Source organism: Mobula hypostoma, chromosome 7, assembly GCF_963921235.1.
Source record: "Mobula hypostoma chromosome 7, sMobHyp1.1, whole genome shotgun sequence".
NCBI lineage: Eukaryota > Metazoa > Chordata > Chondrichthyes > Myliobatiformes > Myliobatidae > Mobula > Mobula hypostoma.
The window spans coordinates 12,625,609-12,646,405 of record NC_086103.1 but is presented as its reverse complement, the minus strand read 5'-3'; the positions used below and the strand labels follow the sequence as shown (position 1 = coordinate 12,646,405).

The 20,797-nt window shown below is 47.5% G+C and overlaps 1 protein-coding gene across 1 annotated transcript in view; it reads left to right on the top strand.

Moving 5' to 3' along the window:
- Positions 1 to 364: 364 nt before the first annotated feature.
- Positions 365 to 20,797, top strand: part of gpx3 (glutathione peroxidase 3) — a 41,191-nt gene continuing 20,758 nt past the window's right edge. Inside the window, exon 1 of the mRNA XM_063053036.1 lies at positions 365 to 516. Coding sequence (XP_062909106.1) covers positions 445 to 516 — 72 coding nt within the window. The 5' untranslated portion in view covers positions 365 to 444. The remainder of the gene's footprint in view (positions 517 to 20,797) is intronic.

Here is a 20,797-nt window from a genome sequence, read left to right as displayed (position 1 = left end):
TTACAGGTGGTCACAGGGAGTGTGTCGGTATTTACAGGGGGTCCCGGGGAGTGTGTCAGTATTTACAGTGGGTCCTGGGGAGTGTGTCGGTATTTACAGGGGGTCCCAGGGAGTGTGTCAGTATTTTCAGGGTGTCAGGGAGTCTGTTGGTATTTACAGTTGGTCCCAGAGAACATGCTGAAATTCTCCAGAGTGTGTCAGTATTTGGCAGCGAGTTGCCCAGCAACGCTTCCATCCACCAGAGTGTCTCTTCTCTGTGGATTTTAAAGGTTACACGCAGTGATCTCCATCAGAATAAATGAGAAACCTCTCTCCCTGATTGGCTGACGGCAGCCCTGCCTCCCTCTGTTCTCTGTTTATTAAGGACAACGTTTGCTGGGAGCTCTCAGTCTCCGGAGTGAGTGGATTCAGTCCATGCTGTAATGTGCTGACTGCGTGTGTGTAATGGAGAGATTCAGGAAGAGATGGTTCCTCATCTCCGTCCTGCTTGGATGTCTCCAGGCAGGAGCCAGCCAGGTAAGACCAGGGTGATGATGGGGTATGGGTGTTTCACTGCAAGCTTTATCAGATTCATAATCAGCTTTATTATTACCGATAAATATCATGAAATCTGTTGTTTTTAGTCTCAGAATATAGAACAATCCAGCCCAGGAACAGGCCATTCAGCCCTCTATGTTGTGCTGACACAATTAAATTAGTAATCAAATGGCCAACTAAACTAATCTCTTTTGTCCACACAATGTCCATATCCTTTCATTTTCCTCACGTTCCTGTGCCTATCTAAACGTTCCTAAAAGTCCCTCATGTTTCTACCTCTACCACCGCCCTGGCAGTGCGTTCCAGGCACCCACCAATCTGTGTGTGAAAAAACTTGCCCCTCACGTCTCCTTTGAAATTACCCCGCACTTTAAAAGCATGCCCTCTGGTATTAGACATTTCAACCCTGGGAATTGGATACTCCCTGTCCACTCTATCTAGGCCTTTCTTAATCTTGTAAACCTCTATCAGATCTCCCCTCAGCCTCCGACACGCAGGAGAAAACAGCCCCAGTTTGTCCAGTCTCTGGTGAAAACACATGCCCTCCAATCCAGGCAGCGTTGGGGTAAACCTCTCGCACAAATTATCTTTGCTTCAATAGTTATCTGAAAGTGCTCATGTGGTATTTTAATCGTGATTGTTCCTGTCTTTAGTGTGAATGTTATTTTAAAATGAATTGTTGCTTTTTTAAATTATATCCTGAGAGTTCGTGTTCCTTTGTCAGACTTATAGGAAAACATTTTTTTTGTGTAAATTGCAGAATACCTTTCATAAATTCAAATATTTTACTTTCCACCTCCTGTGACAACTGTAGCCAACATCTGAGAAACTGCTCGGAAAATATTCAATGGCTGGAGGCACTGTATGTATCACTGCCTGGGCAGATAACACAAGGGGTATTTTCACCAGCCCTTGTGTATAATCTGCCTGCATTTTATCCTTTTGATCCCTCCACCCCCTGTGGTAGAGAACATGGTATCCGTGGGAGCTCTGAGATGTTGCTCACAGTGAGATCGGGCAAGGATTACATCATGGAAGCAGGGCAAGTGTGTGTTGTTGACCTCAAGTGAATGTGTGTGTGTGTGTGTGTGTGTGTGTGTGTGTGTGTGTGTGTGTGTGTGTGTGTGTGTGTGTGTCTGTCATTGTCATCTCCAGGAGATCCTGGGGCAGTGTGTCACTAGTTACAAGGGGCCCTGGGGATTGTGTCGGTATTTCCCCCTCTCTCCCTCCCCCCTCTCTCCCTCCCCCCTCTCTCCCTCCCCCCCCCTCCTACCCTCTCACCCCTCTCTTCCCCCTCTCCTTTTCACACTGACCAGACGTGACCTGCCCTCTCCCCAGCAACTGACCATCGGTAATTTATGGCTCATTGTTCCCTTCAGTAGCAGGTCAAATCACTCCAGGCAGGCACCAACCCCAACCTTCACAATCCTGCATGTTAGGTTATATCAAAGAACACCTCACAAATAACTTCTTATTTGGAACATCATTGTGTCTACTTTAAATCACAGAGAACAAAGCAACTCCATCTCACAAAATGGAGGATGTAGAGCAGCTCCCAAAATTGTTGTCTCCATCTCCAAGCACATGGCAGGAACAAGAACAATTGATCTGTCTGCTTCCACTGTCCTTGACCCACTCGAGTTCAACATTCTCTTCCATATTTTAAATCCACCATGACCAACGAGACCTTGGCATCAATACCTTCTTGGGCAATTGGATCCTTGATTTCCTCACTTGCTGACCCCGGTTAGTTCGGTTTGGCAATCTCCATGAGCACAGGTGCTCCACAAGGTTGTGTGCATAGGCCCCTGCTCCACTTGCTTTACTTATGACTGCGAGGTTAGGCACAGCTCCAATGCCGTATTTAAGCTTGCTGATGACATCACTGTCATAGGCTGAATCAAAGGTGGTGATGAATCAATACATAGGAGGGAGATTGAAAATCTGGCTGAGTGGTGCCATAACAACAACCTCTTAATCAACATCTACAAGACCAAGGACTTGATTATTGACTTCAGGAGGTGGAATCTGGAGGCCCATGAGCCAGTCCTCAATGGGGGATTGGAGCTGGGGGAAGATCAGCAACTCGGTGTGATCATTTCAGAGGACATGTCCTGGGCCCAGCTGTACTTCCTTAGAACTTTGTGAAGATGACATCTATAACTCTGACTATCCTGTAGATGTGTGGTGGGAGTATATTGACGGGCTGCATCGTAGCCCGGTATGGGATCCAATGCCCTTGGATGCCAAACCCTTCAAAAGGTAGTAGATACGGCCCAGTCCATCACAGGTAAAGCCCTCCCCACCGTTGAACACATCTACACAGAGCGCTGTCGCAGGAAAGCAGCATCCATCATCAGGGACCCCCAGCACCCAGGCCATGCTCTCTTCTCACTGCTGCCATCAGGAAGAAGGTACAGGAGCCTCAGCACATACACCAAGTTCGGAAACAGTTATTACTCCTCATCCATCAGGCTCTTGGACCAGAGGGGATAACTCACTCAACTTCACTCACCCCATTGGTTGTTTGTCCTGTTGGTGTAGTCTTTCATTGATTCCGTTACAGTTACTGGATTTATTGATTATGCCCACAAGAACATGAATCTCAGGATTGCATATAGTGACATATATGTAGTTTGATAATAAATTTATTTTGAATTTTGAATGTTAGTGTGAGGAGCTGTGGCATTGCAATGCACTAATAATGTCGTCAGTATTTAACCAGGATGGAGACGGAATCACAGAAACATTCAGCACAGTTTAAAGCCGCTTTTAATGATTAACGCAAACAACAGGAATTCTGCAGATGCTGGAAATTCAAGCAACACACACCAAAGTTGCTGGTGAACTCAGCAGGCCAGGCAGCATCTCTAGGAAGAGGTACAGTCGACGTTTCGGGCCGAGACCCTTTGTCAGGACTAACTGAAGGAAGAGATAGTAAGAGATTTGAAAGTGGGAGGGGGAGGGGGAGATCCAAAATGATAGGAGAAGACAGGAGGGGGAGGGATGGAGCCAAGAGCTGGACAGGTGATAGGCAAAAGGGATATGAGAGGATCATGGGACAGGAGGCCGAGGGAGAAAGAAAAGGGGGAAGGGGGAAGCCCAGAGGATGGGTAAGGGGTATAGTGAGGGGGACAGAGGGAGAAAAAGGAGAGAGAGAAAAAGTATGTGTGAATATAAATAAATAAATAACGGATGGGGTACGGGGGGGAGGGGGAGGTGGGGCATTAACGGAAGTTAGAGGTGTCAATGTTCATGCCATCAGGTTGGAGGCTACCCAGACGGAATATAAGGTGTTGTTCCTCCAACCTGAGTGTGGCTTCATCTTTACAGTAGAGGAGGCCGTGGATAGACATGTCAGAATGGGAATGGGATGTGGAATTAAAATGTGTGGCCACTGGGAGATCCTGCTTTCTCTGGCAGACGGAGCGTAGGTGTTCAGCAAAGCGGTCTCCCAGTCTGCGTCAGGTCTCACCAATATATAAAAGGCCACATCGGGAGCACCGGACACAGTATATCACCCCAGTCGACTCACAGGTATCGCCTCACCTGGAAGGACTGTTTGGGGCCCTGAATGGTGGTGAGGGAGGAAGTGTAAGGGCATGTGTAGCACTTGTTCTGCTTACGAGGAGGGAGATCGGTGGGGAGGGATGAGGGGGACAAGTTTAATATCACTGGTATATGTTGTGAAATTTGTTCTTGCACAGTTGTTTTTCATTGAGTGGTGGGTGGAGAAGTGTCTCTACCAAAGGAGGCGCAAGGCACTCCTTTCCCCCACTAGCCTTGGGCAAGGTGCAGCGCCTGCTTACCTCTGGATCAGGGTCACGTGAAGCCATGGCGACAGGGCATGTGAGCAGCTGGTCTATATCACAAGGCCTGGCTATGCAACCATTGATGCCAGGCAGACAAACTCTGAGGTGTACTGATAATGGCTGGGATTCACCTGCCCAGAAGAAGGCAATAGCAAACCACTTCCGTAGAAACACAAAATAATCTGCAGATGCTGGGGTCAAAGCAACACTCACAACACGCTGGAGGAACTCAGCAGGTCGGGCAGCATCAGAGGAAACGATGAGTTGACGTTTCGGGTCGGAACCCTTCGTCAGGACTGTAGAGGGAAGGGGCAGAGGCCCTATAAAGAAGGTGGGGGAGGGTGGGAAGGAGAAGGCTGGTAGGTTCCAGGTGAAAAACCAGTAAGGGGAAAGAAGGGGTAGGGGAGGGGAGGCAGGGAGGGGAGGCAGGAAAGGTGAAGAAGGAATAGGGGAAACCACAATGGGTAGTAGAAGGAGGCGGAATCATGAAGGAGGTGATAGGCAGCTGGAGGAGGGGGTAGAGTGAAACTGGGATGGGGGAGGGAATTACTGGAAGTTGTTCATGCCAAGGAGCTGGAGACTACCCAGGCGGTATATGAGGTGTTGGTCCTCCAACCTGAGCTTAGCCTCATCATGGCAGTAGGGGAGGCCATGTATGGACATATCTGAATGGGAGTGGGAAGCAGAGTTGAAGTGGGTGGCTACCGGGAGATCCTGTCTGTTGTGGCGGATGGAGCAGAGGTGCTCGATGAAGCAGTCCTCCAATATGCATCGGGTTTTCCGTTTTTTTTCCCGTTTTTCCGTTTTCCCCATGGATCTCCCACCCAGCACTTATCCCTGTATCCCCACGGATCTCCCACCTGGCACTTATCCCTGTAAGCGTAAGTGCTACACCTGTCCCTACACCTCCTCTCTTGCAACCATTCAGGGCCCCAAACAGTACTTCCAAGTGAGGCAACACTTCACTTGTGAGTCTGTTGGGGTCATCTATCGTATTCGGTGCTCCCGGTGCGGCCTCCTCTACATTGGTATGAATATAGAATTCTCCAACTTACGGTAATTCCCTCCCCCTCCCTTCCTCTATCCCTATGTCACTCTGCCCCCTCCCCCAGCTGCCTATCACCTCCCTCATGGTTCCGCCTCCTTCTACTACCCATTGTTTTCCTGCCTATCACCTCCCTGCTTCCCCTCCCCCACCCCTTTATCTTTCCCCTTACTGGTTTTTCAACTGAACCTACCAGCCTTCTCCTTCCCACCCTCCCCCACCTTCTTTATAGGGCCTCTGCCCCTTCCCTCTACAGTCCTGACGAAGGGTTCCGGCCTGAAACATCGACTCATCGTTTCCACAGATGCTGCCCGACCTGCTGGGTTCACTTCAGTAGAAGAATTTGCCAAGAACAATCATGGTTATGGAAAGACCACAATTGCACATGTCATACAACAGAGAATATAATGAATGAAAGAGTTACATTGCAATACATAATAATAAAGAAAACTATAAATTACAAGAATTAATATATTTTAAAAAGTAAATTAAGTAAGTACTTGAAAAAGAGAGCAAAAAAAATAGTGAGGTATTGTTCATGGGTTCAATATCCATCCACAAATCTGATGGCAGAGAGAAAGAGACTATTATTGAAACATACGGTGTGTGTCTTCAGACTCCTGTACCACCTCCTTGATGGTAGCAACGAGAAGAGGGTCCTTAATGATGGCTGCCACCTTTTTGAGTCATCTCCTTTTGGAGATGTCCTCAATGCTGGGGAGGCTGGTGCCCATGATGGAGCTGGCTGAGTTTACCAATTTCTGCAGCTTTTTCCAATCCTGTGCACGCCAGACAGTGATGCAACCACAATGTAATCCTAGCGTTGAGAGAAGAGGTGGTGCAGTAACGCATTTGCTGGGCTAGTAATCAAAGACTCAAGTTCGAATCCAAGCAGGAGACCTGTCAAATTATTTGGTTCATTATTAGATTTATATTGTCACATGTACCAAGATACAGTGAAAAGCTTGTCTTGCACACTGTTCATACAGATCAGATCGTTACACAGTGCGTTGAGGTAGAACAGAATGAAGAATAAAGTGTCACAGTTACAGAGAGAGTGCAGTGCAGACAGACAATAAGGTGCAAGGTCACAACGAGGTGGATTGTGAGGTCAAGTGTCCATCTTATTGTAGAAGAGGTCTGCTCAAGGGTCTGCTTACAGCGGGGTAGAAGCTGTCCTGGTGGTAAGTTATGACTTGACAAAGTGGTGATCACCAGTGAAAAGGCTACTGACACACTGGGGAAGATTTCAGGCTTTCGTATCTTCTGCCCGATGGGAGAGGGGGGAAGAGAGAATGTCTGGGGTGGGTGGGGTCTTTGATTCTGTTGGCTGCTTTACTGAGACAGGGAGAAGTGTAGACAGAGTCCATGGAGGGGAGGCTGGTTTCTGTGATGTGCTGAGCTGTGTCCACAACTCTCTGCAGTTTCCTGTGGTCTCAGACAGAGCAGTTGCTGTACCTAGCCGGGATGCAGCCAGACAGAAAACATTCTGTAGCTGTTACACTATATCCTGTGTTATAAGTTATTGTTTTACCATTTAATACACTGTGTAATGAATTAATTGGTATGACCTGTATGTGAGACAAGGTTTTTGTTGTATCTCGGTACATGAGTGTCAATAATAAACTGAATCTAGTTCCATTTCTGTTTTCAGAAAGACAGGAGGTGGGGAAGTAGTGGTTTGGTGATCTAAACGTTGATTGTTGCCAAGATGCTAGAGTCAATAATCGCAAATAATGAATCACTATGGAAAAGAAATGTAGTCAACATGTCTTTATGAAGGTTAATTCATATGTGAGGAAGTTAGAGCATAAACACAGAACACTACAGTAGAGTCCTGGTCCTTCGGCCCCCAATGTTGTATTATCCTCTTAACCTACTCCAAGTTCAATTTAACTCTTCCCTCCCACACAACCCACCATTTTTCTATCACCCATGTGCCTATCTAAGAGTCTCTTAAATAATCTGAATGTATCTGCCTCTACCACCACCCCTGGCAGCACGTTCCTCACACCCACCACTCTCTGCGTAAACATCACACCTCTGACACCCCTGCTCTGCTTTCCTCCAGTCACCTTAAAATTATGCCCCTTGTATTCGTCATTTTCACCCTGGGAAAAAGTCTGTGGCTGCCCGCTCAACCTCTGCCTCTTATCACCTTGTACACCTCTATCAAGTCACCTCTCATCCTCCTTCGCTCCAAAGAGAAAAGTCCGAGCTCACTCAACCTGTCCTCATGAGACATGCTCTCTAATCCAGGCAGCATCCTGGAAATCTCCTCTGCAAAGTTGCTAGGACTCTTTTAAAGATGTGACAGGGAGGGTTGATTGGGGAAAAGTTGTGGGTATAATATACTTAGATTTCGAAAAGGCATCTGACATTACCAGACAAGAGGCTGGCGTGTAAATTAAGATCACAAGGCATTGTAGGAAGTGCGTTGACATGGTTTAGAAAGCGGCTGTCATTCTTAGAATTCAGCGTCCCTTTCAGGCCAGAGGGATGAACAGTAACCTGTGGAATATCACGCGATCGGTTCTTGGCCCTCATTTCTGTTTGTTGTTTACTTCGAGCAGGGAAAAAAATGTAAGTTTCCAAGTTTGTTGATGATGCAAATCTGGCTGAGTGGTGCCATTAAAAACAACCTCTTACTCAATGCCAGCCAGACCAAAAAGCTGATGATAGACTTCGAGAGGAGGAAAACTTGCTGGAGACCCAGAGCTGGGGAGGGTCAGAAACTTTCAATACTCAAGTGTTATTATTTTGGAGGGCCTGTCTTGGACCCAGTATGTACAGTAATGGCAATTATGAAGAAATCACAGCAGTGTCCCTACTTCCTTCAACACACACACAAAAATGCTGGTGAACGCAGCAGGTCAGGCAGCATCTCTAGGAAGAGGTACAGTCGACGTTTCGGGCCGAGACCCTTCGTCAGGACTAACTGAAGGAAGAGTTAGTAAGAGATTCGAAAGTGGGAGGGGGAGGGGGAGATCCGAAATGATAGGAGAAGACAGGAGGGGGAGGGATGGAGCCAAGAGCTGGAGAAGGGAGAGGATCAGCGGACGGGAAGCCTGGGGAGAAAGAGAAGGGGGGAGGGGAGCCCGGAGGGTGGAGAGCAGGCAAGAAGTTATAGTGAGAGGGATAGAGGGAGAAAAAAGAGAGAAAAAAAGGGTGAAAAAATAAAAAAAAAAATATGTAAAATAAATAAGGGATGGGGTGTGAAGGGGAGGTAGGGCATTAATGGAAGTTAGAGAAGTCAATATTCGTGCCATCAGGTTGGAGGGCACCCAGACGGAATATAAGGTGTTGTTCCTCCAACCTGAGTGTGGCTTCATCTTTACAGTAGAGGAGGCCGTGGATAGACATGTCAGAATGGGAATGGGATGTGGAATTAAAATGTGTGGCCACTGGGAGATCCTGATTTCCCTGGCGGACAGAGCGTAGGTGTTCAGCAAAACGATCTCCCAGTCTGCGTCAGGTCTCGCCAATATATAAAAGGCCACATTGGGAGCACTGGACGCAGTATATCACCCCAGCTGACTCACAGGTGAAGTGTCGCCTCACCTGGAAGGACTGTCTGGGGCCCTGAATGGTGGTAAGGGAGGAAGTGTAAGGGCATGTGTAGCACTTGTTCCGCTTACAAGGATAAGTGCCAGGAGGGAGATCGGTGGGGAGGGATGGGGGGACGAATGGACAAGGGAGTCGCGTAGGGAGCAATCCCTGCGGAAGGCAGAAAGAGGTGGGGAGGGAAAGAAGTGCTTAGTGGTGGGATCCCGTTGGAGGTGGCGGAAGTTACGGAGAATTATATGTTGGACCCGGAGGCCGGTGGGGTGGTAGGTTAGGACAAGGGGAACCCTATTCCTAGTGGGGTGGCGGGAGGATGGAGTGAGAGCAGATGTGCGTGAAATGGGAGAGATGCGTTTGAGAGCAGAGTTGATGGTGGAGGAAGGGAAGCCCCTTTCTTTAAAAAAGGAAGACATATCCTTCGTCCTGGAATGAAAAGCCTTATCTTGAGAGCAGATGCGGCGGAGACAGAGGAATTGCGAGAAGGGGATAGCATTTCTGTAAGAGACAGGGTGGGAAGAGGAATAGTCCAGGTAGCTGTGAGAGTCAGTAGGCTTATAGTAGACATCAGTAGATAAGCTGTCTTCAGAGACAGAGACAGAAAGATCCAGAAAGGGGAGGGAGGTGTCAGAAATGGACCAGGTAAATTTGAGGGCAGGGTGAAAGTTGGAGGCAAAGTTAATGAATTCAACAAGCTCAGCATGTGTACAGGAAGCAGCGCCAATGCAGTTGTGGACTAACCTGCCTGTCCAGGTAGACCCATTGTCTCAGTTTGCTTCTGCCCCACCGAACTTATTTCTGCATACCTCGACATGGTTTTATCCCCCCTTGTTCAATCCCTTCCGACCTATGTTCGTGTCACTTCTTACGCTCTGAAACTTTTTGATGATTTTAAGTTCCCTGGCCCCCACCGCTTTATTTTCACCATGAATGTCCGGTCCCTATATCCATCCCCCATCAGGAAGGTCTCAAAGCTCTCTGCTTCTTTTTGGATTCCAGACCTAACCAGTTACCCCCTACCACCACTCTGCTCTGTCTAGCAGAATTAGTCCTTACTCTTAATAATTTCTCCTTTGACTCCTCCCACTTCTTCTAAACTAAAGGTGTAGCTATGGGCACCCGTATGGGTCCCAGCTATGCCTGCCTTTTTGTTGGCTTTGTGGAACAATCCATGTTCCAAGCCTATGCTGGTATCTGTCCTCCACTTTTCCTTTGCTACATCGACGACTGCATTGGCGCTGCTTCCTGCACACATGCTGAGCTCATTGACTTCATTAACTTTGCCTCCAACTTTCACCCTGCCCTCAAGTTTACCTGGTCCATTTCCGACACCTCCCTCCCCTTTTTGGATCTTTCTGTCTCTATCTCTGGAGACAGCTTATCTACTGATGTCTACTATAAGCCTACGGATTCTCACAGCTACCTGGACTATTCCTCTTCTCACCCTGTCTCTTGCAAAAATGCCATCCCCTTCTCACAATTCCTCCGTCTCCGCCGCATCTGCTCTCAGGATGAGGCTTTTCATTCCAGGATGAAGGAGATGTCTTCATTTTTTAAAGAAAGAGGCTTCCCTTCCTCCACCATCAACTCTGCTCTCAAATGCACCTCTCCCATTTCACGCACATCTGCTCTCACTCCATCCTCCCGCCACCCCACTAGGAATAGGGTTCCCCTTGTCCTAACCTACCACCCCACCAGCCTCCGGGTCCAACAATATAATTCTCCGTAACTTCCGCTACCTCCAATGGGATCCCAGCACTAAGCACATCTTTCCCTCCCCCCTTTCTGCTTTCCATAGGGATTGCTCCCTATGCGACTCCCTTGTCCATTCGTCCCCCCCATCCCTCCCCACCGATCTCCCTCCTGGCACTTATCCTTGTAAGCGGAACAAGTGCTACACATGCCCATACACTTCCTCCCTTACCACCATTCAGGGCCCCAGACAGTCCTTCCAGGTGAGGCAACACTTCACCTGTGAGTCGGCTGGGGTGATATACTGTGTCTGGTGCTCCCGATGCGGCCTTCTATATATTGGCGAGACCCGACGCAGACTGGGAGACCGCTTTACTGAACATCTACGCTCTGTCCACCAGAGAAAGCAGGATCTCCCAGTGGCCACACATTTCAATTCCACGTCCCATTCCCATTCTGACATGTCTATCCACGGCCTCCTCTACTGTCAAGATGAAGCCACACTCAGGTTGGAGGAACAACACCTTATATTCCGTCTGGGTAGCCTCCAACCTGATGGCATGAATATTGACTTCTGTAACTTCCATTAATGCCCCTCCTTCCCTTCACACCCCATCCCTTATTTATTTTATATATTTTTTATTTTTTCCTCCTTTTTTTCTCTCTCTCTTTTTCCTCCCTCTGTCCCTCTCACTAAACTCTTTGCCTGCTCTCCACCCTCCGGGCTCCCCTCCCCCCTTCTCTTTCTCCCCAGACTTCCCATCCCATGATCCTCTCTCTTCTCCAGCTCTTGGCTCCATCCCTCCTCCTCCTGTCTTCTCCTATCATTTTGGATTTCCCCCTCCCCTTTTCAAATCTCTTACTATCTTCTTTCAGTTAGTCCTGACAAATGGTCCCGGCCCAAAATGTCGACTGTACCTCTTCCTATAGAGGCTGCCTGGCCTGCTGAGTTCACCAGCATTTTTTGTGTGTGCTGCTTGAATTTCCGGCATCTGCAGATTTACTCGTGATTGCCTCTACTTCCTTAGAAGTTTACAAAGATTTGACTTGACATCTAAAACTTTGATAACAAGTGGAAATTGAGTGCAATAAAGTTGGACTTCACCTAAACACAAAAAAGACAGAGTACATGGTGTTTAACTGCGACGAGGGTACTCTCAAGACCGTAAAGAATGATACCATTAAGAAAGTCTTTGACTACAAGTACCTCGGGTCAAGAATGATGAGTTCGGAGAAGGACATAGAGATACGGAAGGCACTGGCGTGGAGGGCTATGAACGACATGAAGGAAATCTGGAAGTCGAACCTGACCAGAGGGCTTAAAAAGAGGATTTTCATAGCAGTCATAGAGTCCATTCTCACGTACGGATGTGAGACGTGGACACTCACCAAGACGATGTGAGAGTCTCTAGTTGGTTGCTATACATGAATGCTCCGGATGGCTCTTGATGTGAGTTGGCAACAGCACATGACGAATGTTGAGCTCTATAACAACCTACCGATGCTCACCACTAAAATCGAGGCGAGAAGACTGCAACTAGCGGGACACTGTCTACGCCACCCCGAGCTACCTGCCAGCCTAGTCATCATATGGGAGCCCAAGCATGGGAGGATGAACCCTGGGCGCCCTCCCAAGACTATGGTCAACACGCTCCTAGAAGACAGCGGCGTGGCTAATGTAGATGAACTGAACACACTGATGAGGGAGAGAGAGAAGTGGAGAGTCCGTCATTGTGCCCGACGCTGGACCCCTAGGCCTGAGTCGACGCAGTAGTATAGATGTGTAGTGGAGAGTATATTGACTGGTTGTGTCACAGTTTGGTAATGGAAACACCAGTGCCCTTGGACAGAAAATCCTACAAAAAGTACTGGATGTGGCCCAGACCATGATGGGTAAAGCCCTCCCAACCACTGAGCACATCAACATGAAACAGTGTCGCAGAAAAGCAACATCTATCATCTGGGGACCCACTACACAGGCTATGCTCTCTTCTCACTGCTGCCATCAGGAAGAAGATACAGGAGCCTCAGGACTCACACCACCTGAGTGAACAGTTATTACCCCTCGGCCATCAGGCTCTTAACCATTCAGTCAACTTCACTCACCCCATCAGTGAACTGATCCCACAATCTATGGACTCATTTCAAGGACTCTTCATCTCATGTTCTCAATATTTATTACTTATTTCTGCACTCTGCTTGAACATCCAAGTTGTATGGTCTTTTTTTGATTCTGTTATGGGTATTATTCTATAGATTTATTGAGGATGCCTACAAGAAAATGAATCCCAGGGTTGTATATGGTGACTTATGTGTATTTTGATAATAAAATTTACATAACTTTGAATTTTGAAAAGTAGGTGGAAGGGTATATTGTTAGAATACTGACTCTGCAATGGGATACATACACCCAGTGGCCAGTTCATTATGTACTACCTTCACTGAGTGTATGTTCATGGTCTTTAGCTGCTGTAGCCCGTCCACCTCAAGGAGTGATGTGTTGTGCATTCAGAGATGCTATTCTGCACACCACTGTTGTAACTCGTGGTTCTGAGAGTTACTGTCACCTTCCTGTCAGCTTGAACCAGTCTGGCCATTCTCCTCTGACCTCTCTCGTTAACAAGGCATTTTCACCCCCAGTACTGACACTTCCCAGATGCTTTCATTTTTTGCTCCATTCTCTGTAAACTCTAGAGACCATTGTGTGTGAAAATCCCAGGAGATCAGCAGTTTCTAAGATACTCAAACCACCCCATCTGGCACCAACAATCATTCCACAGTCAAAGTCACTTAAATCACATTTCTTCCCCATTCTGGTGTTTGATCTGAACAACATCTGAACCTCTTGACCATGCCTGCATTCCTTTATACGTTGAGTTGCTGCCACACGATTGGCTGATTAGATATTTGAATTAATGAGCAGCTGTACAGGTGTCACTGATAAAGTGGCCACTGAGTGTAGATTGAGTGGGTAATTGATTGAAGAGCTGGAAAGGGTGTTTCCTGAAGTCAAAATCAAAATCAGGTTTATTGTCATCTGCACAAGTACACGTTTGCACAGGTGCAAAGACAATTGACTTGGAGGAGCATCACCAGGCACAGGGCATCAGATAAGCAGCATTTCCAAGATATACATAAATTACACACAATTTTTGCAAGAAAACAAAAGTAATAAACGAAAATCCAGATCAACACACACAAAATGCTAGAGAACTCAGCAGGTCAGGCAGCATCTATGGAGGGGGATAAATAGTTGACATCCTTCGTTAAGAGCATCACATAAGGGAGGCACCGAGTTAGGCAGTTCCGAGTTCAATCTCGGCGTCCTCTGTGAAAAAGTTTGTACGTGTAACGCTCAGTTATATTGGCTCGTATATGTCCAGGGGAAATCCCACCCAGCACCTGCCTCAACGCTTCCCACGGAGTCGGTCGCTGTACCACTGCCGCCCAAATCAATCCCAAACATCAATCATCAGCCAGCACACCCAGTACGTTTTACCAAGTACACTTTATAGATATCACTAAGTCTATGACAGTAATATAAATTCGATACAGAAAAGGAAGTAATGAAAAAAAAGAGGAGCCAAGACTTATCAAAGTCCAAGTTCTTCGTGCGCAACCGTTGGAGCTCAATCAACTCCTGATGACCACCTGAAGTGATCGACCGGAGCCTGTCCGCACGTCCGCCGTCCTCCCCGTCTCTCCTCTGACTCCCCGTCTCTCCACCGTCCTCCCCGTCTCTCCTCCGACTCCCCCCAAAAACCCATCCCCAGTCATATGAGACAACATTATCATCCGAAAACAAAACAATACATAACCACCCATTGGCTAATAGCACCCTGCTGTCTGTATTAACCCAAGCAAATGTCTAGCTGGAGACTTTCTCAGCATTTAACATAACAAAGAAGCCATTTTAAATTTAACATACAAAAAAAGAAAGACCCCGTACATACGTTCTTCCCTTGAGCTTGTAGGTTTCCTCCGAGTGCTCTGGTTTCCTCCCACAGTCCAAAGATGTACTGGTTAGTAGGTTAATTGGTCATTGTAAACTGTCCTATGGTTAGGTTAGGATTAAATAGATGAGTTGCTGGGTGTTTGGGCAGTGAGGACTTGTTCCATACCGCGTACTCCATAAATAAATAACTATATAAATATCAGTTGATGTTTCAGTCTGAGACTTTCACTGGGACTCGACCTTAGTCCAAAGTGACCAATGTGGTCATTGTGATGCTAAGCTCTAGTGATTAGGGTTGTGCTGGTTGGTTCGAGAACTGAATGGTTGAAGGGAAGCAGCTGATCCTGAACCTGTTGGTTTGTGATTCAGTCTCTGAACCCCAAATGGTACAGCTTGCCGGAATGTGGATCAGAAGGTAAGTTGCTTTCTCAATGGAACAGAGAAACACAAAGGAGGGAAGTGCAAGCAAGTGATCTACGTGTTGTGGAGCATGATTCACACAGTGTTTGCAGACAGGTCAAACCAGTAGTTAAGGAAGCCAAAGGCAATTTCGCACTTATAGCAGTAGAGTTGGAGGCTCTGAGCTGCTCAAACTCAGTTTATTGTCATTCAGCTGTACGCATGTATACCACCAAACAAAACAACTTTCCTCTGAGCCAAGGGGCACCACACAGTACATATAACTCACACACAAACAAACAGTCGTATGCTAGCGTAATGGTTAGCACAGGGCTTTCCAGTACCAGCGATCTGGGTTCAATTCCCGCTGTGTGTACGTTCTCCCAGTGACTGCGTGGGTTTCCTCCGGGTGCTCTGGATTCCTCCCACAGTCCAAAGGCATTCTGATTGGTAGCTTAATCCATCATTGTAAATTGTCCCACGACTAGGCTCGGATTAAATTGGGCAATTGCCGGGCAGTGCAGATCAAAGGGCCAGAACCCTATATAAATAAAATAAAGTAATATTACCACAAATAAATTAACAAATTATAAAGTGCACTTACAACACAAGTTAAAAAGTAAACAGTATAACACTACTGGTGCTTCTTACGTGAAGAGACCTGAGTGGTGACAGGGAGTCCAGTAGCCTCACGGCCTGGGGGAAGACGCTGATCCCATCCGAACAGTTCTTGTCCTAACGCTATGGTACCTTCTGTCTGATGGCAGGGTGTCAAAGAGATTGTTGAGCAGATGGGAGGGATCATTGATAGGAAGGTTCCGTTCCAGTTGTACAGGGCGTGGTGAGACATGGAGCGCTGTGCACAATTTTGGAAAATGGGACCAATGGGATTACTAGCAGCTAGAATGGACCCAATGGGTTGAATGGCCTGTGCTGTAACAATCAAGTTACTCCATTCAAAGACACCTGAGGAATTAGAAATAAATGCCAAGAAATACTGTTCTTGAATCTAATACCTCCCAATTTTGTTAAGATTTTGGGAGAATTTTCCCATTTCTCTGAGAAATACCTCCTGATCCTACTGTATGACTGGAATCTGATAGGGTGCAGAGGAGACGGTTTCCACCGTGAAAATGCATAAACTTCAACTGCAGAAAATTTGCAAGGTTATGGAGAAGAGCTAGGATAGACCCCTCTCTCTCCCCCCTTCTCTTTCTCTCCCCCCCTCCCCTTCTCTCTCTCTCCCCCTCTCTCTCCCCCCTCTCCCCCTCCCTTTCTCTCTCCCCCCTCTCTCTCTCCCCCCTCTCTCCCCTCCCCCTCTCTCCCCTCCTCCCCCTCTCTCTCCCCCTCCCCCTCTCCTCTCTCTCTCGTCCCCTCCCCTCCCCCCCCCCCTCTCCCCCCTCTCTCCCCCTCCCCCTCTCTCCTCCTCCTCTCCCCCCCTCTCTCCCCCCTCTCTCCCCCCCTCTCTCCCCCACCTCTCTCTCTTCCCCACCTCCCTCTCTCCCTCTCGGAAAAGATGAACAGATAGTCAATGTTTCAGGCTGAGACGTTTCTCCTGACTGGAAAGGAAGGGGGCAGGAGCCGGAATAAGAAGGTGGGGGAGGAGGATGAAGTGAGATCTGGCAGGTGAAAGGTGGGAAAGGTAAAGGCTGAAAAAGAAGGAATCTGATTGAAGAGGAGAGTGGACCAAGGGAGAAAGGGCAGGAGGAGGGGACCCAGAGGGAGGTGATGGGCAGCTGAGGAGGAGGGGAGAGGAGAGATACAGGGAGAAGGCAGGAGACTGGGGCTGAGAGGAAAATTGGATCAACCAAATGCCCTAATTCGGCTCCTATATCTCATGGTCTTTTCTTATTGAGTGGCGTGCAGGATCGATGGGCCAGATGGCCAACTCCTGCTCCTGGTTCTACTTCTGTATCTTCTGGTCTTGTATGTCAAAATACACAGTATGCACTTTGATAAGAAATTTACTTTGAACTTTGAAAAACTGAATATGTAATGCAAAAATATTCTGATATCCTGAGGTAGTGTTCATGGGTTCCATGTCCATTCAGAAAGTCGAATGGCAGAGGGGAAGAAGCTGTTCTGAATTATTGAGTGTGTGCCTTCAGGCTCCTGTACCTCCTCCCTGATGGTGGCAATGAGAAGGCTGGACTGTGTATAAACAGAACAGGTACATCAGGAGGGTCAGTGAGAGGTAACCAGCCACTGTTAAACCAGTGGTAAGCAGGGCATTGCCTCAAAGAACAGGTCAGTCACCATGCAGCCAATTGAACGCGCAGTTACTGAGTTATTTTCTGCCGTGTCAGCCAATACACCTCCAGCTTCATCTATCATCTGACACAGCTCTCTGGGTAAACAGCTTTTCAACCAATCTGATCCCGGCTCTGTAACAAAGCAAACAGTACAGAGAAAACATCCGGATTTACCCATTGTTTAATGATCAATCTGGCACTATCAGCAGAGCAAACAACCTCAGCACTTCGAAGATTAAAGATCTTTTGGCATTATTTCTCACACGGCCATTGAAACCTACAGTGGGGCACACAGCAGAGAGTATCCTAACAAGCTACATCTCAGCTAGGTCCAGAAACTGCACTGTGACAGACAGGAAGGCTCGACAACGGGTAGTTAAAACTGCCCAATGCACCAGCCGACCCACCACCACTGCATATATAGAGACAGGTGCCAGGAAAGGACCAGATCCTTAAGACCGTAGGTCACAGGAGCAGAATTTGGCCCATCAAGTCTGCTCAACCACAGCATTGAGGCTGATTTACTGACCCTCTCAACCCCATTCTTCCGCCTTCCCACCATAACCTTTGACACCCTGACGAATCAAGAACCTATTAATCTCCACTTTAAATATACCCAATGACTTGGCCTCCACAGCCATCTGTAGCAATGATTTCCACAGACTCACCACCCTCTGGATTCGATGGGTTTCAATGTAGTTTTACACGCACCCCGCCCCACCATTCTGCTATACTCCAGTGAGAACAAACCCAGAGCTGCCATCTCCATGTTGTGTTTTTTATCATTGTGTTCCTTATCTAATCGGCATCGGAGGATCCAGAGTGTTCTCCTTTACACTTGTGTGCTGGAAATGACATTGAACAGTCTTGAATCTCGAGTCTTGAGGTGTATTCATTGCGTCGACGACCAACACAGCCTGTGGATGTGCTGAGGGCAGCCTGCAAATGTCGCCGTGCTTCCAGCAACAACATAGCACGCTAACCCTTAGTAAGTTACTAACGCGATCCCGTCCATCTTTGGAACGTGGGAGGAAACTGGAGCACTCCGAGGAAACCCACGTGGCTAGATCAGAGTGTCAGGTTTGATATCACTGGTACATGTCATGAAATTTGTTGTTTTGTGGCTGCAGTACATTGCAATACAGGAAATTACCACAATTCACTATAAATAAATGAATGAATTGTGCAAATTAGTGTTCAGGGAGCATTCAGAAACCTGACGGTAGAGGGTAGGAGCTGATCCTGAATCACTGAGTGCAGGTCTTCGGGCTCCTTGATCTCATCCCCGTTGGTCGTAATGAGAGGAGGACGTGTCCTGCATGCTGGAGGCTGTTAATGGTGGATACTGCCACCTTTGAGGCACCATCTCTCGAAGATGTCCTCGATGGTGGGGGAGGTTGCGCCCACGATGGAGCAGGTTGGGTCTACAATCTTCTGTGTCCTCATGTGATCCTGCGCATTGGAGTCTCCATGCCAGATGGTGATGTATCTAGTCAGAATGCTCTCCTTGGTACGTGTATAACAATTTGCAAGAGTCTTTGGTGACATACCAAGTCTCCTGGAACTTAAATGAGTTCCCCCTCTCCCTATCTCCCCACCCTTCTCTCTCCCCCAGCCTCTCCCACATCTCCCACCTCCTGAAGTGTGTCATTACCCTTATTACATGCCTCTTCCAGCTCCCTTTTCAATCCCAACCCCACACCTTGGCTACTATTTGCAGTCTATATATGATATATAATTTTTTTTAACCCTTGCAGTTTTTTAACTCCTCCCACAAAGATTCAACATTCTCTAACCCTATCTCACCTCTTTCTAGATGTAAGTCTCGCTTTGGCTAGTGGCTTGATATAGGGAGTGATAGCCCCTGGCCTGGCCAAACTGAAGAAATCTCGTTTGGGTGGATAATGCATGATGTGTCCCCTGTTACAAATCAGTACCCTGAAATAACAAATAGTACACAATATGCGATTAAATGATTAAGCTTTATAATTCTTACTTGGACTACATGGTTAGTAAAGAAACGAAAAAAGAAAAAAAAAGGGCCCAATCTTATGAAACAGTCTATTGCGCAATGTTGGATCTCACTGATAAGCCGATCGTCAACCATCGACCTCCTCCGATCGTCGCCGACCTTCGGACCCTCACTCCCGGCCATCGCCGTCCAGCGGTCTACCAACTCTCTCCACACGCGTCTTCCTTCTTCTCCTCTCGCCGACCAAAGACCGCGAAAATCTCTCTTCCAGACTCACAAGAAAGAACAACAGCATTCCAAACCCCGTCATCTCTAGTCATAACCCAAGCATTGCTGCTACAGAGAAACCATTACATTATCAGTGAAACCTTACAGCATGTTACATAAGGATATAATTTCATCTCTTACCAACAGATCCACACCACTACCTGTGCCTTCCCACCTTTAATATCCTTTGATGTTGAGCTCCCAACTATGGCTTTCTTTCAGCCACGACTCAGTGATGCACACCATGAGTTCATCCACCTAATTCTGAATGCTATGCTCATTTAAATACAGCACTTTCAGTCCTGCATTCTTCACCCTTTTTGAATTTTGACTCTGTGGTACAATTTAACTTTGCTCTGTCTGCATTTGTACCCAGTCATTGACTTGTCCTTCCTTACATTCATCTACTTGTAAACCTGCTGGGTCATCCTCAGCTCTATCATACTGGTTCCCATCCCCTGCCATATTAGTTTAAACTACTCCCAACAGATCTATTAAACCTGCCTGCAAGAATATTGGTCCCCTTCGGATTCAAGTGCAACCTGTCCCTTTTGTACAGGTCACACCTGCCCCAGAAGAGGTCTCAATTATCCAGAAATCTGAATCCCTGCTCCCTGCTCCAATTCTTCAGCCACACATTTATCTGACACCTCATTCTATTCCTATCCTCACTATCACATGGCACAGGCAGTAATCCTGAGATTGCTACCCTTGAGGTTCTACATCTCAGCTTCCTTCCTAACTCCCTGCATTCTGCTTTCAGGATCTCCTTCCTTTTTCTACCTATGTCATTGGTACCAATATGTACCACGACTTCTGGCTGCTCACCCTCTTTTATCAGGGTATTGTGGACGTGTCCAGGAACTTCGTGAACCCTGGCATCTGGGAGGCAACATACCATCTGTGTTTCTTTTTCATGTCCACAGAATCACCTATCTGTCCCCCTGACTATAGAGTCCCCGATTACTGCTGCCACCCTTTCAATTCCCTACCCTTCTGACCCACAGGGCCAGACTCAGTGCCCGAGGCATGGCCGCTGTGTAGCTTTCCCCAGGTAGGCCCTCCCTCCAATAGTACTCAAAATGGCGTACTTATTGTTGAGAGGGACGGCCGCAGGTGTGCTCTCCACTACCTGATGTTCTCCCTTCCCTCTCCTGACGGTCACCCATTTGTCTAGCAAGACCTACCTCCCTGTAGCTCCTGTCGATCACTGCTTCACTTCCCCTAACAGGCCGGAGGTCATCCAGCTGCAGCTCCAGTTCCCTAACTCGGTCTCTAAGGAGCTGCATCTCGAGGGATATGGGC